Below are 16,241 nucleotides of genomic sequence, written 5' to 3' on the forward strand. Positions count from 1 at the left end.
AAGAGATTACAGTTTAACTGATGAAGAGCATTAAACATATCTACAAACTAAATTTACACAACAACTGAGAGCTGAACTTCAGTCAAATTTACGTAAAATTTGAGAGCTGAACTTCATTTGTCAGTGTAAAAGAGCTAAAGTACAACAAACCTCACTTCTATCCTCTTCAGGATGATATAAAGCCCATTTTTGTGGTTGTCATCTAACAAGCACAATAAACGCCAGCTGTTAGTATCTTTTTTTTGGAGTTGCTGGACTCCAAAAAAATAAACCAAATAAATCATTCTTATTAGGGATATTTTATAATGCAGCCATCTAGATCTGTCTTCACATGGAGGAATGAAGTGTATCCTGACTGGGAAATAATAAAAAGTTCATACTTTCCCAGAGTATTTTGCCCTGCAGACCCTTGTCAACAGTCAGCTGAAGATGATTTTGTTTTTGTGATTGTATAGCTTGGACAGAAGGTTTCTGACAGCCCTTCCTAATGACTCTGGCTCTGAGGTACTCCAGGGGGGTCCAGGAGCTCTGGACAGCTCATGCACAAATTCTGTGTAAGCCTCAATTTAGTAGCTTTCCTGGGAGCTAGTCGGGACCACATGCCCCACCAGAGCGCCAACGGTCCACCAGCACATGATGACACCACGAAAAATCCACAAAAGACATGAAAAATCCAGTAATTCCCAAGAAACTAACTACCAGACAAAGCTCAAATGGTGTTTCCTCAGACCTTGGACTATGGCAGTGTTTAACTGAACATCACTTGGCTTTGCATATAACTGACCACTCCCATGTTTCTGCTCTCCCACCATATCCCACCCACCCAGACACACCCCCAGGAACGGGCACATGCTCCAGTGGGCAGCTCTATTTTCACATGCTTTTAAGATCACACTCCCTGACAGTGCACACCAAAGCCAAATGATCATTCTCAAACAACAAAATTCCTTCCAGTGCTTCCTAGTTATCAGATGGAGACCACAGATCCCAGTAATAAAAACAGCTGTGCTACACAGATACCTGGGAGACAACAAGCCATGTTTTGTTCAGGGGTTATCACATCTTTGGATAAGTGAAAAAAAATTGCTCTGGACAAGAGAATTTTTTTTCTCAAACAAGATACATAAATCATATTGGAAGTCATGATGGATTTATTTAGTTTTAATGTAGCATGTTGTTAAGGCTTGTTGCCTCAAGTTTGCCTGCTTTTCACTGTTTGCATTTTGTTCTCACGCAGCTTCAAGTAAACTATGTATGTTTTTATAAAATTATCTTTGTTTTCATACTTCTCCTCTCTAGGAGGAGAAAGATGATTGATGGTGATGTTCACCAGCGAGGTCGAAGAGGTGACTACCTGTGTAGCCAATCTTGGCCTGTCTGTAAAATTGTATATAATATGGAGTCAGAAAAATAAAGTAGAAGCTTTCCTGCTTGACCTCCTGCTGGCCTGCTTCGTCCTTTCGTGCTCCTAACAGCAGCCGCAAGTGTGACCCTCTGTCACACAGGCTGAATACTGAAAATCTTTAAAACTTCATTCTAAAACTCCTTATTCCTGGGAAATAATACATCATCATGGTTCATGGTCTGATTGAGGCTACCAGAGGTGTGCAAATAAATGTATGAAAAAGTAGAAATTTCTTGGGGAAAACTGCTAAACATCCCTGTTTACTTGAAATACAGATAAAAATGATCCACAAATGCATGTCTGCTCTAGAGACAGCTGCTCACCTCCAAGACAGGAGTATGTCATCACCTAGAGGTTAGGTTGATCAGCAGGGCTGGGGAACTGAAAGCCAAGCAGTACTTCCATGTGGCTGGGACCACTGTCACACCACAGGGCTGCCATGCTCTGTGCATGAGCTCAGAGGGCAGGATAGAGCAGCTAGGCTGCATCCCTGAAGCTGGAGATGGGTTCGAGAAACTTGAGAGCTGGGGCCTTGGCCTGTCAGCTCTGAGTCCTGTAGCTGCTACCAACCTTCCCCTTCAGCCCATGAAACAGAGTTGGGACATTCAGTAGCAAGCACGACCACAAACCTCTGCAGGCAGTACACTGAACACATAAACATGGGGCTGACATCTTCCCATAGACAGAAGCAGTTCCCAAACACACATAGTGCTCATCTTAGCCGGGTCCTCCAACAAGCTCTTGTTTGTTGCTCATCCTGTCTCCCCAATACATCATCTTGTGCAATGCCACAGCACAAAACAGCTCTGGGGGAACATGAAGAGCCCAGGGGGTGTGAACCCACAAACCTGGTTACACAAGAGTGATGCAAATATGTCCTTAAAAAGATCCTTTCTTCACAGACTCTCTCCTTACTGCTCCAGCGAAAATAGCAGCAATAACACAGATAGTAAAAACTTCAGCTCAGGAGGACATAGGGGTTTGCCCACCACACCACATTTTCACTGCCATTTGGTTTCTTCTGTTGTGTTGTTTGAAATTTTTAACCTCTTTGCGAATATTGTGGTGTGAATGGTCACCAGGTCAAACACTCCAACTTGGCAGAAACGGACTCAAAGGAAGCCCCAGCAGTGCCAGTGATCTCCTCGCTCCACACATGCCAGAAGCAGTTGGAGAGGAAAAAAAAAAATCTTTCTGAGCACTCTGTGCCTTTAAGGCGGGAAGTGCAGGCACTGATAAAAGGCTCCCTGGAGGACTTCTGTCCCCATCCATCTCCCTGCCGCTGCCCAGCTCCGCCCCTCAGCACTCCCTGAGCTCCTCAGCATCCAGCATCCCATACAGATTAACCAGCGCTCTCCAGCGACGGTGCCGCACCGGGACTGCTCCCGCTCCACGCCTGGCGGATTCTGCAACACGCCGAGGCAGCAGCTTCCCTCCCGCCTGTGACGGCGACAGACACAGCCCTGCTAAGACCAATGGCCACTGCGGGAAAAGTAAGGACATCGCATCCCCCATCCTTCTTCCCCAGGTGCCCTGCTCTTGGTGAAATCCGCTGCAAAAGCCTCAGCCTGCACACCACTCGGCGTGCCCTCCTCTTTCCTCTGACCTCACTCCCCACCTCTTCCAAACCCCTGCGAATTTCACCAGATTCTGCTTTCGGACAACTAACTGCACGTGTCCAGACCTGCGCTTGGTAGTGCATTCCCCCTCTGTCCTGCCCACCCGCTCAGGAGACAAAATATGGAATTGTGCTGCTCTGAGAAGCACCTTCCTGCTCAATCCCACTCTGTGCTCCTGCTCTGGCAGCAAACGTAGCTCTTCACTGGTGCCCTCTTCAGCCACTCCTCTCCTGCACTCAACCTTGTCCACGGCAATACCCTTTTCAAGCTGCAAGCTCCATTTTGCTGATGCCAAACTGCTTGGAGTTGATCAGGGAAGGCTTTAAGTGATGTCACCCTCAAAACATCCTTTTGGCAAGGAGAGAAATGACTCAGTTTCCAGCCTGGCTGGGACTGTTTTGTAAGCTCTTTTTAGGTACCTTCAGCCCACTGAAACGACAAGTTGTGTCCTGTTTGCCTGAAGCTGCAGGAGCGCTCATGTTGCTGTCATATCTGCCCCGTACACCAGACAAACTAGTCACTTCATTTTACATTTCAGACAAAGCCAGCATTTAGTGAAAATTGTCTGGCCTCGCACAGAGCTGAGCAGTCCAATGTTTCTGCCTCTCCCACTACATCCCACCCAACCAGCAATCCCCAGAAAACAGCACAGGACAGTTGTGTAGCTCTAAAATGTGTGCTGCCCTGTGCAGAGACACATGCTGTGCAGCTCTGGCTTTGGTGATTGCAGGACAACTGTCCTGGCCTCTTGCCAAAGGTAAACTTTTCCCTGCAATGTATTCCTCTTGGTTGCTTCCAGGTTATCAGGTGCAGGGCTGCTGTTGCCTGGGCCCCCAGTGAACCACTCTCTGTTGAGGAGGTGGAAGTTGCACCTCCAAAGGCAGGAGAAGTCCGGATCAAGGTAAAAACACATTTCAATAATTTTTTTCTCCCTTGTGGGAGTTGCTCTCCTTGTGGCTCTACCTTGGGTATAAACAAGTGATCTGTGTCCACCCATGGGCCTTAACTGTCCAGAGACGTTCTGTGGAAAATCATTTCACAAACTGAGATTAACAAAAGCTGGACTATTTCCAGAAATCACCATTTACTCTTTCCTCTCCAGATTGTGGCCACTGGCATCTGTCACTCAGATGATCACGTTTTGAAAGGCTCCTTGCCTAATGTGGAATTCCCAGTTATACCAGGCCATGAAGGAGCTGGGATTGTGGAAAGCATTGGAGAAGGAGTGACCTCTGTGAAACCAGGTAACCAACACATGCTCAAATGCATGCCCAGGATTCAGCCCTCAGAGCTCTGCTCCTGAGTCAGTGGTTAAAAACCTGAGTGCACACTCATTGCACTGGACTCTCAATTCCACTTTCCCAGTCTGTTCCTCATGTAGACAAGTGGAGCCTGGAGCATTCATCCTCACTGGGAAGGCAGAGGGTTCATAGTAAGTTTGTGCCCTCAGAAAGTTCAGGAGAGGTGATTCAAAAGGCCATGCATTCAGGGCCTTCAGAGCTGTCCAACAGAGATCCACATTGTTGCAGGAGACAAAGTCATCCCTCTTTGCATGCCTCAGTGTGGGGAATGCAGCTTCTGCAGGAATCCTGAGTCAAACTACTGCCAGAAGTTCCAGTGAGTCTGCTTTGCCTTCCCCTACACCTACATGAGCTTGACTTTATGACAAATTGGACAGTGCCTTAATAAATCAAATACAATTACTTACATCTCCACACAGTTTCTCTGACCCACAAAACCTGCTGCCAGACAAAACCAGCCGCTTCTCTTGCAAAGGGAAGCAGATCCATCACTTTGTGTGGGTCAGCACCTTTGCGGAATACACCGTGGTCCCAGAATACGCTGTTGCCAAGATAGATGCCGCAGCACCTCTGGACAAAGTCTGCCTGTTCGGCTGTGGATTTTCTACAGGCTATGGGGCTGCCATTAATGCTGCCAAGGTGGGTATTCAGGCGTGTTTAGCAGCCAATGGCCACCCTCACAACCTCACCAATCCTGTACAAAAGAAACGTCCTCCTCCTCTTCCCACTGGAGACTCACAGGGTCCCATCTGTGCAGGTAAAACCCGGCTCCAGCTGTGCCATCTTTGGCCTTGGAGGAGTTGGCCTCTCTGTCGTCATGGGCTGCAAGGCCGCCGGAGCTTCCCGCATCATTGCCGTGGACATCAACAAGGACAAGTTTGCCAAGGCCAAGCAGCTGGGAGCCACTGACTGCATCAACCCTCGAGACTTCCAGAAGCCCATCCAGGAGGTGCTCACTGAGATGACCGGGCAGGGCGTGGACTACTCCTTTGAGGTCATTGGGCGCGCAGACACCATGGTAGGTGACACTTCAGCACCTGGCCTCCCTGCCAGATCATCACAGGATCCTCTCAGGGCAAAATCCATCCCCATGGGAAGCTCCTCGCCCGCTGCTCGCACTGCTGGATGCAGAAAGGCAGGCTGATGGCTTGGGGATAAAACAGTGCACCTTAAAAACCTTAAAAGAGGCCACAAGCTCTCCATGTCTGCTCCACATGGGGGCCTGTGTGTTTTCAGATTACCAGGGAGGAGCAGGAGATGGCACATTAAGAGCATCCCCTGGACAACTCATCAGGGCTTTCTCTAATTCTCCTGCCTGTCCCATCAGATTGCTGCCCTGGCTTCCTGCAATATGAGCACTGGCGTCTGTGTGATGGTTGGGGTAGTGGATTCAGAGATTTCCATCGATCCCACACTTCTGCTCACTGGCCGTACATGGAAGGGGACTATGCTCGGAGGTAGTAACTTTAAGAATACCGTCTAAATATTTTAGCTTTGACATTCATGGTTGTTGAAAAGTCAGAGTAAAAAGAGGGTTTTCAAGTAGAAAACAACTAAAGAGGAGCACTGCATTGCCTGTATTGAATATTAGCATGACACATACAAATATCTCTCCACCTGTTTCACACAGCAATCCACTCATCCTAAAGAGCAGAAAATCTCTCACAAGTGACTGGCACCTGCACTGGCTACTCAGTCCTGACCCTCACAGTAACACTGCCTTACCAAAACACCCTTTCTCCCATTATTCATGCAGCTGCTTTCTCCTGTTTCTAGGCTGGAAGTCGAGAGATTGTATCCCCAAATTAGTTTCCAGCTATTTGGAGAAGAAATTCAACCCAGATTTGCTGATCACGCACACGCTGCCATTCGCTAAAGTGAACGAGGGATTTGAGCTGTTACATGCAGGAAAAAGGTGAGACCCTGACCAGCAGCAGTGAGGTTCTGCAACACCTGAACTCCTCCTCCTAAAATTCAAACAGGCAGGGCATGTAACACTGGCTTCCCAAAGATCACCTGAGCCTTTTGGGGAAGCAGGGCCTCACAGCTGAGCAGTGGCAGAATCTGGCCTAGCCCAGAGGGAAGAGCCCACGTTCAGCACAGAGAACCCTCCTGCTCGTGGTTCAGCTCAGCACACCTCCTGTGGCCTTATCCCCCGAGGCCTTCCCCTCAGCGGGGATTTGAAGGCTGCCCCGCTGCTGCATGCCTCATGCAGCTCAGTCAGGAAGAGGCTGGATGACAAAGAAGTGGCTGGTCCACAGGCACACCTGCCTGCCCCACTGCCTGCTCCTGAGCTGCAGCAAACCCTCCCTTCCCTTCCACTTTCCAGTATCCGCACTGTCCTGCTCTTCTGAAGGACACAGCCAAGGAAGCTGAGCACAGGGACCAGCGCAGCAGATGCTCTCCTGGCCCGGGTCCTTCCCAAGCAGCATCTTCTTGTGGGGCATAAGACATCAGAATGAGGAACTCACCTGTGCCATCACTGCTGCTCCCACTGTCCCTGGACTAAGATGCAGAAGGGTGCCTCTCCCAGGAAAACGCTTTTACTAATAAAGGTGTTCAAACAAACTCATCTGACACAATGCACTCAACCAACAGAGACTCCAGGGCATTGGGGCAATTGGTTGACAGAGCAGGAACACAGGCAGTGATTTCCTTGACCTGTCTATAACAGGGAATTATACTGGTAGGAACTGGCAGATCCATCAGCGTGGCACCAAGGCTGGTGTAAGCAAGAGAATAATGGGTTTTTTAACTGTGGGCTGATCTATTCAACACCTGGTCTACTGACACCTGACAGCATGAGCCTTTCTCAGAGGGGAAAGGGAGTTCCAGCACAGGCACTAGCAGGGCTCTTTGAGGGAGCTTTAAACTAGTCTGGAAAGGGGAATGGGAAAATATCCGGCTGGCCAGTGATGAACAGTGGCATTGTGTGCCCAAACCCGAGGAAAGGAGCACTAATGGGATCCCTCCACCTGCTTCACAAGTTTTGGCTACAAAGTAGCACATGTGGAAATGTTTTTATACCAATGAATGCAGCTTGAGGAACAACCAATGCTGACCTGGAAGCTTTTGCCAGACACTTGATATGGCTGCCATAAGTGAAACTGCTGGGACAAGTCCTGTCACTGGCCTGCCCTGTTGGATGGTTACAGCCTCCTCAGGAGGGATCGGCAGGGCAGAAGAGGCAGAGGGGTGGCACTGCATGCAACAGAAGGGTTGGAAGGTATGGAGATGTAATGCACAGTTGCGAGTCTCTGAGTGAGAATCAAGGGGCAAACAAATCATGGAGATGTCACCACAGGTGTCTACTGTAGACTTCTCACATTGTCCTAATGGGAAAGACACATTATATGGGTATTTGTGCCCCATCACATATAAAAGTGGGTGCTAGAAGTGCTATGTCTAGGCTATTAGAAACCATAAAGTAAAAATCCTCCGTACATTGCAGAGGGAAATTGTGTACGATGTACTATGACCACAGCTGGTCTGACAAAGGAATTCATTCTAAGCACAAAAAAACCCCAAACACCAAAAAACCCAAAAAAAAAAAAAAAAAAAAAAAACCACCAACAAAAAAAGGCAAGGCTATAACCTAATGGTTCCCCCCTAACCTGAGATATTCCATCATTCTATGATAGCATGGACTCAAAATCAGTAACTCCTGTAACAGTCTTGTTCTCTATTTTGATATTTTTTTTCCCTCAAACATGGTCCCTAACTGGGATGAACAGAATTAATTTTTCTTTTTAATACACCTTTATCAGGATTTATATATAGATATAGATATAGATATATAGATATATAGATATCTGCTATGTACAGTACATCAGGGTGGATCTAACTCCCATTTTCCTTACTTCATTTCCCTCATTCCACTATAATTTTGTATAAGCTACACAAAATTTCTGTTCTAATGGAAATTAAAGCACCAGGGCATCTTATAGAACAGTGAATTATCAGTTCTCATAACAAAATCGAAGCCATACTTGCTAGGGTATCATCCAGTTTGTACTTCACAGTAGCATGCAAAAATGGTCACTGAAACACGTGCCCAGTTGCACTGTGGACAGAAATTTAATGCTGAGTCATTAAGAAAGGCACTAACATCAGGCTCTGATTTTTAATTAAAAATTGTTGAAGCCTCCTGCAGGCAGCAGAAAAGATAAGATTTGTACTTAGCACTCATAACTGCATTTCAGGGTCTATTCCACACAGATCTCTCTCACATTGTCTTCCATCTTTCCACCTCTTTGATACACACAGCAAACAAGCAGAACACAAAGAGGGGGACAGAAAACTGACTACCAAGATGAACACAAACACCTGGAGGTCTGTGCCTGTGTGTACTAACATTGGACCTCACAAATCAGCTATTAAAACTGATAAAATACATGCACATATACAGCAAGTCAGGATAGCACCTACTGTAGAATGTAGATACACAGGATCTGCCATTAAAAAGTTAATCATTAAATCCATGCCTGCTGACATACAAGTTTGATCTTATTTTCCCTCTATTACCTGGATAAGAAGAAAACAACAACAACCTCCTGTCTGAAACCTATACCAAAAGCTGCACAGCAACTGGATCTCAGTATCAATTCCCTGCAATAATTACATACATTTCAAATGTTCTGCAGAGGTGCCAGCTCCCCATGGCACTTAACAACTGCAAGCAGGTCAGACAGCAATTTTCAAACCTATGTTGTCGTCACATCAGTGGGGACTTTGCAAGTTTGGGGAACTAGGGTACAACATGGATGTTTTAAGGAAAAATAACAGTACACATTAGAAAGATCTTTTTAGAAACCACTGTGTAGGTTATACACTCAACAGAAGACACTAGACATGTCTTAAGAGCCATGAAATGCCAGGACAAGTAGCTCATTTATGTCCTTATATGTGAGATGAAATCATAAGCCATATGTATGGAATGCTATCTAGGAACAGGAGAATGATTTGTTCTCTGTTACAGACACTTTAAATTTGTTGGCTTCAACTTCAAACACTGCCAACCATATGAGACATCAGCCACACAGCTTTTGTCTCCTGGAACTGCTTTCCAGCTCTTGTGCAATGCCTACAGAGTATTGTTGGGTTTGGCTGAGCACTTATATCAGCCCACATTCAGGCTGAAGTGAGGATTGCAAGGCACATGAAAGTACATGACAATCTTGGGAGAAAAATGGTATTTTTTTCTTCACACTATCTGCTGGGTGACCAGATAGGATGACAGGTATGAAAGAGAGTAGGTTTAGATCAGCTATTTGGAAGAAATTCTTTACTGTGAGAGGGCTGAAGCACTGGGACAGGCTGAGGAGAAGTTCTCGAGGCCCTGTCCCTGGCGGCATTTGAGGCCACTGCTCGAGGGATGTGGCTATGAGAAATTTTGTCTAGTCAGAGGAGATCCTGCCCATGGCAGGGCGTTGGAACAACATGACCTCAGAGGGCCCTTCTAACCCAAGCCATGCTGTGGTTTTGTGAAGGACATGTGAATCAACTGTAGAGCTGAGGGTGCCAGGCTTGAGTCCACAGAGTAATGTCCACCTGATTCAGCAATGCTACATTTTTTCCTGATCATGTCTAATCCTTTTTGGCTAATCCAAATGTCAACAGATGTCTTTTGATTTATAATAAAAAAAGATATTTACATCTAGATGTATAATCTTTCTCAATAGCCAAAGAGTTAACTTCTCCTCATTACAGCATTCTGAATGGCTAGTGATCCAAAAAGTGGGTTTTATGTCATTAGTGGCAATCTTCTAGGAAATTATCCCATTCCTTGGCTTTGCAAAAGGGTCCTTTCAGCCACACGGAAAGAAGATTCCTTACATCACACTCTTGGTGCTCATCTTAGCCCGGTCCTCCAACAAGGTCTTGCTCATTCAGTCCCTGCAATATATCACCTTGTCCAATGCCTCAGCAGAAAACAGCTCTGGGAGAACCTGAAAAGCCTGACTGGAGTGAACCCACTTACAAACCTCCTTACATTGGAGTGAAACAAATGTGTTCTTGGGGGAAAAATCCTCTTCTGACACATTCCGCCATTACTGCTCTGGTGAAATAGCAACAATAACACCGACAGTAAAGCTTCAACCCAGGAGGACATGTGGGTTCGTCCACCACATCACAGTTTCACTGACATTTCTTTCCTTTTGTTGTATTTTTTAATTTTTAATCCTTTTGTAAATATTGTGGTGTGAATGACCACCAGGTCAAATGCTCCAACCTAGCAGAAAAGGACTCAGAGGAAGCCCCAGCAGTGCTGCAAATCTCCCTCCACATATGCCAGAAGCAACTGGAAGAAATAAACCAATCCTTCTGGGCTCTCCTTTAGGGTGCAGAGGGCAGGGAATGACCCAAGGGCAGGCACTGATAAAAGGCTCCCTGGAGGACTTCTGCCCCCATCCATCTCCCTGCCGCTGCCCAGCTCCGCCCCTCAGCACTCCCTGAGCTCCTCAGCATCCAGCATCCCACACAGATTAACCAGCGCTCTCCAGCGACGGTGCCGCACCGGGACTGCTCCCGCTCCACGCCTGGCGGATTCTGCAACACGCCGAGGCAGCAGCTTCCCTCCCGCCTGTGACGGCGACAGACACAGCCCTGCTAAGACCAATGGCCACTGCGGGAAAAGTAAGGACATCGCATCCCCCATCCTTCTTCCCCAGGTGCCCTGCTCTTGGTGAAATCCGCTGCAAAAGCCTCAGCCTGCACACCACTCGGCGTGCCCTCCTCTTTCCTCTGACCTCACTCCCCACCTCTTCCAAACCCCTGCGAATTTCACCAGATTCTGCTTTCGGACAACTAACTGCACGTGTCCAGACCTGCGCTTGGTAGTGCATTCCCCCTCTGTCCTGCCCACCCGCTCAGGAGACAAAATATGGAATTGTGCTGCTCTGAAAAGCACCTTCCTGCTCAATCCCACTCTGTGCTCCTGCTCTGGCAGCAAACGTAGCTCTTCACTGGTGCCCTCTTCAGCCACTCCTCTCCTGCACTCAACCTTGTCCACGGCAATACCCTTTTCAAGCTGCAAGCTCCATTTTGCTGATGCCAAATTGCTTGGAGTTGATCAGGGAAGGCTTTAAGTGATGTTACACACCGATTGAACCTTGGTAAGGGAAAAAAATTATCCAGTTGCCGATTAGATGAGGACAATTCCACAAACCCTCTCACTCACCTTCAGCATAGTGTGTCACAAGACTGACATCAAAGCTCTCCATAGGAATTTCCACCAGGTACTGTCCAGAGTCCCCCTGACAGCACAGTCTGGCCAGTAACATATGAGGATGCTATGAAAAATCCACCAAAGCCATATAAACCCAATAATTTTCCAAGGCTATACCTGATACTCCTTGGGTGACAAACCACAGACACCGTTTCCTCAGACCTTGAACTAGGCCAGTGCTTATTGGACATCACTTGGTTTCACGTGCAGCTGAGCATCACCAAGTTTGAACACCTCGGGCTCAGGTGATTGCAGGATGACTTCCCCCAACAGTGTGCTAAAGGCAAATGTTCCCATGCAATGTATTCCTCTTGGTTGCTTCCAGGTTATCAGGTGCAGGGCTGCTGTTGCCTGGGCCCCGGGAAAACCACTCTCTGTTGAGGAGGTGGAAGTTGCACCCCCAAAGGCAGGGGAAGTACGGATCAAGGTAAAAATGCATTTCAACCACTTTTTCTTCCTTCCTTGTGGGAATTGCTCTTCTGGTGGTTCTACCTTCAGTATAAATCAGGGATCTGTGTCCTCCAAGAGGCTTCAATTGTCCAGAGCTGCCTTGGCTCGAATGAACCATCTGCCCGGGGCTCCATTTTGGACTAATCCTTGCCTGAGCCGGCACACAGGAATTCCTCCTGTCTCCAGCCAATGCTCTGCTGGACACGGCCCTGGTAGGGGCCTCTCTTCCACTTCCACCTGCAGCTCAGTGCTGACAAAAGCCACAAGGAGCCTTCAGAGTGAGCAGAAGGGGAAAGGCCAGCCTGGGCTCAGTCTGCTGCCATGGAGCACCAGCACTGACTGACGGGGCACCATAACACCCCTGAGAAAATTGCTTCCACAAACTGAGTAAGACACAGGCCAGGACATCTACTTTTCCCTCTCCAAATAGCTTGTGGCCACAGGTATCTGCCGCACAGATGAACACCTCGTGCAAGGCTGCTTTCCCAAAGCAGAATTCCCAGTTATCCCTGGTCACGAAGGAGCGGGAATTGTGGAAAGCGTTGGAAATGGAGTGACCTCTATGAAGCCAGGTAACGGACACACACACAAACACATGCCAAGAAATCACCTCTCACACAGCAGGCAGCATCCTCAGAGGCATGTAACATGGGATATCGTTTTCTTCCAGGTGACAAAGTCATCCCACTCTGCCACCCTCAGTGTGGGGAATGCAGCTTCTGCCAGAATTCTGTATCCAACTACTGCCAGAAGTCCCAGTAAGTCTGCTTTGCCTTCCCCTACACCTACACGAGCTTGACTTTATGACAAATTGGACAGTGCCTTAATAAATCAAATACAATTACTTACAACTCCACACAGTTTCTCTGACCCACAAAACCTGTTGCCAGACAAAACCAGCCGCTTCTCTTGCAAAGGGAAGCAGATCCATCACTTCTTGTGGGTCAGCACCTTTGCGGAATACACCGTGGTCCCAGAATACGCTGTTGCCAAGATAGATGCTGCAGCACCTCTGGACAAAGTCTGCCTGTTCAGCTGTGGGTTTTCCACAGGCTATGGGGCTGCCATTAATGCTGCCAAGGTCGGTATTCAGGCGTGTTTAGCAGCCAATGGCCACCCTCACAACCTCATCAATCCTGTGCAAAAGAAACGTCCTCCTCCTCTTCCCACTGGAGACTCACAGGGTCCCATCTGTGCAGGTAAAACCCGGCTCCAGCTGTGCCATCTTTGGCCTTGGAGGAGTTGGCCTCTCTGTCGTCATGGGCTGCAAGGCCGCCGGAGCTTCCCGCATCATTGCCGTGGACATCAACAAGGACAAGTTTGCCAAGGCCAAGCAGCTGGGAGCCACTGACTGCATCAACCCTCGAGACTTCCAGAAGCCCATCCAGGAGGTGCTCACTGAGATGACCGGGCAGGGCGTGGACTACTCCTTTGAGGTCATTGGGCGCGCAGACACCATGGTAGGTGACACTTCAGCACCTGGCCTCCCTGCCAGATCATCACAGGATCCTCTCAGGGCAAAATCCATCCCCATGGGAAGCTCCTCGCCCGCTGCCGGCACTGCTGGATGCAGAAAGGCAGGCTGATGGCTTGGGGATAAAACAGTGCACCTTAAAAACCTTAAAAGAGGCCACAAGCTCTCCATGTCTGCTCCACATGGGGGGGATGTGTGTTTTCAGATTACCAGGGAGGAGCAGGAGATGGCACATTAAGAGCATTCCCCTGGACAACTCATCAGGGCTTTCTCTAATTCTCCTGCCTGTCCCATCAGATTGCTGCCCTGGCTTCCTGCAATATGAGCACTGGTGTCTGTGTGATGGTTGGTGAACTGGATTCTGGTTCAGAGATTTCCATCGATCCCACACTTCTGCTCACTGGCCGTACATGGAAGGGGACTGTGCTCGGAGGTAGTAAACTTTAAGAACACAATCAAAATACTTTAGCTTTGCCATTCATGGTTGTTGACAAATAATAGAAAGGAAGGTTTTCAAGTCAAAAACAACCAGAAAGAAGTACTGCATTGCCTGTATTGAACATTAGCATGACACATGCAAATATCTCTCCACCTGTTTCACACAGCAACCCACTCATCCTAAAGAGCAGAAAATCTCTCACAAGTGACTGGCACCTGCACTGGCTACTCAGTCCTGACCCTCACAGTAACACTGCCTTACCAAAACACCCTTTCTCCCATTATTCATGCATCTGCTTTCTCCTGTTTCTAGGCTGGAAGATGAGAGATTGTATTCCAAAATTAGTTTCCAGCTATTTGGAGAAGAAATTCAACCCAGATTTGCTGATCACGCACACACTGCCATTCACTAAAGTGAACGAGGGATTTGAGCTGTTACATGCAGGAAAAAGGTGAGACCCTGACCAGCAGCAGTGAGGTTCTGCAACACCTCAACTCCTCCTCCTAAAATTCAAACAGGCAAGGCATGTAACACTGGCTTCCCAAAGAGCACCTGAGCCTTTTGGGGAAGCAGGGCCTCACAGCTGAGCAGTGGCAGGATCTGCCCTAGCCCAGAGGGAAGAGCCCACGTTCAGCACAGAGAACCCTCCTGCTCATGGTTCAGCTCAGCACACCTCCTGTGGCCTTATCCCCCGAGGCCTTCCCCTCAGCGGGGATTTGAAGGCTGCCCCGCTGCTGCACGCCTCATGCAGCTCAGTCAGGAAGAGGCTGGATGACAAAGAAGTGGCTGGTCCCCAGGCACACCTGCCTGCCCCACTGCCTGCTCCTGAGCTGCAGCAAACCCTCCCTTCCCTTCCACTTTCCAGTATCCGCACTGTCCTGCTCTTCTGAAGGACACAGCCAAGGAAGCTGAGCACAGGGACCAGCGCAGCAGATGCTCTCCTGGCCTGGGTCCTTCCCAAGCAGCATCTTCTTGTGGGGCATAAGACATCAGAATGAGGAACTCACCTGTGCCATCACTGCTGCTCCCACTGTCCCTGGACTAAGATGCAGAAGGGTGCCTCTCCCAGGAAAACGCTTTTACTAATAAAGGTGTTCAAACAAACTCATCTGACACAATGCACTCAACCAACAGAGACTCCAGGGCATTGGGACAATTGGTTGACAGAGCAGGAACATAGGCAGTGATTTCCTTGACCTGTCTATAACAGGGAATTATACTGGTAGGAACTGGCAGATCCATCAGCGTGGCACCAAGGCTGGTGTAAGCAAGAGAATAATGGTTTTTTTAACTGTGGGCTGATCTATTCAACACCTGGTCTACTGACACCTGACAGCATGAGCCTTTCTCAGAGGGGAAAGGGAGTTCCAGCACAGGCACTAGCAGGGCTCTTTGAGGGAGCTTTAAACTAGTCTGGAAAGGGGAATGGGAAAATATCCGGCTGGCCAGTGATGAACAGTGGCATTGTGTGCCCAAACCCGAGGAAAGGAGCACTAATGGGATCCCTCCACCTGCTTCACAAGTTTTGGCTACAAAGTAGCACATGTGGAAATGTTTTTATACCAATGAATGCAGCTTGAGGAACAACCAATGCTGACCTGGAAGCTTTTGCCAGACACTTGATATGGCTGCCATAAGTGAAACTGCTGGGACAAGTCCTGTCACTGGCCTGCCCTGTTGGATGGTTACAGCCTCCTCAGGAGGGATCGGCAGGGCAGAAGAGGCAGAGGGGTGGCACTGCATGCAACAGAAGGGTTGGAAGGTATGGAGATGTAATGCACAGTTGCGAGTCTCTGAGTGAGAATCAAGGGGCAAACAAATCATGGAGATGTCACCACAGGTGTCTACTGTAGACTTCTCACATTGTCCTAATGGGAAAGACACATTACATGTGTATTTTTGCCCCATCACATATAAAAGTGGGTGCTAGAAGTGCTATGTCTAGGCTATTAGAAACCATAAAGTAAAAATCCTCCGTACATTGCAGAGGGAAATTGTGTACGATCTACTATGACCACAGCTGGTCTGACAAAGGAATTCATTCTAAGCACAAAAAAACCCCAAACACCAAAAAACCCAAAAAAAAAAAAAAAAAACCCAACAAAAAAAGGCAAGGCTATAACCTAATGGTTCCCCCCTAAGCTGAGATATTCCATCATTCTATGATAGCATGGACTCAAAATCAGCAACTCCTGTAACAGTCTTGTTCTCTATTTTGACATTTTTTTTCCCTCAAACATGGTCCCTAACTGAGATGAACAGAATTAATTTTTCTTTTTAATACACCTTTATCAGGATTTATATATAGATATAGATATATAGATA

The 16,241-nt window shown here is 47.9% G+C and overlaps 2 protein-coding genes across 2 annotated transcripts; both read left to right on the forward strand.

Moving 5' to 3' along the window:
* Positions 1–2,684: 2,684 nt before the first annotated feature.
* Positions 2,685–6,796, forward strand: LOC136360565 (alcohol dehydrogenase 1). The gene is made up of 9 exons (XM_066317905.1): positions 2,685–2,898; positions 3,824–3,925; positions 4,127–4,268; positions 4,554–4,641; positions 4,745–4,964; positions 5,083–5,343; positions 5,653–5,782; positions 6,102–6,240; positions 6,655–6,796. The coding sequence occupies exons 1-9, from the start codon at positions 2,881–2,883 to the stop codon at positions 6,677–6,679; spliced, it is 1,125 nt and encodes a 374-aa protein (XP_066174002.1). The 5' UTR covers positions 2,685–2,880; the 3' UTR covers positions 6,680–6,796.
* A 3,797-nt stretch (positions 6,797–10,593) lies between these two features.
* On the forward strand, positions 10,594–14,923 carry LOC136360562 (alcohol dehydrogenase 1-like). The gene is made up of 9 exons (XM_066317902.1): positions 10,594–10,961; positions 11,879–11,980; positions 12,434–12,575; positions 12,674–12,761; positions 12,865–13,084; positions 13,203–13,463; positions 13,775–13,910; positions 14,229–14,367; positions 14,782–14,923. Exons 1-9 carry the CDS (start codon positions 10,944–10,946, stop codon positions 14,804–14,806), a joined length of 1,131 nt encoding a protein of 376 aa, XP_066173999.1. The 5' UTR covers positions 10,594–10,943; the 3' UTR covers positions 14,807–14,923.
* The last annotated feature ends 1,318 nt before the right edge of the window (positions 14,924–16,241 follow it).

The sequence above is a fragment of the Sylvia atricapilla genome, chromosome 4 (assembly GCF_009819655.1).
Source record: "Sylvia atricapilla isolate bSylAtr1 chromosome 4, bSylAtr1.pri, whole genome shotgun sequence".
In the NCBI taxonomy this organism is placed as follows: domain Eukaryota; kingdom Metazoa; phylum Chordata; class Aves; order Passeriformes; family Sylviidae; genus Sylvia; species Sylvia atricapilla.

What these genes read in the sequence shown, in the direction of transcription:
- LOC136360562 (XM_066317902.1), top strand. An exon ending in AGTGACCTCTATGAAGCCAG is followed by an intron (nt 12,576 to 12,673) that starts GTAACGGACACA and finishes GTTTTCTTCCAG; the next exon opens with GTGACAAAGTCATCCCACTC. An exon ending in GAAGGGGACTGTGCTCGGAG is followed by an intron (nt 13,911 to 14,228) that starts GTAGTAAACTTT and finishes TCCTGTTTCTAG; the next exon opens with GCTGGAAGATGAGAGATTGT.
- LOC136360565 (XM_066317905.1), top strand. An exon ending in CAGGAGAAGTCCGGATCAAG is followed by an intron (nt 3,926 to 4,126) that starts GTAAAAACACAT and finishes TTTCCTCTCCAG; the next exon opens with ATTGTGGCCACTGGCATCTG. An exon ending in AGTGACCTCTGTGAAACCAG is followed by an intron (nt 4,269 to 4,553) that starts GTAACCAACACA and finishes ACATTGTTGCAG; the next exon opens with GAGACAAAGTCATCCCTCTT.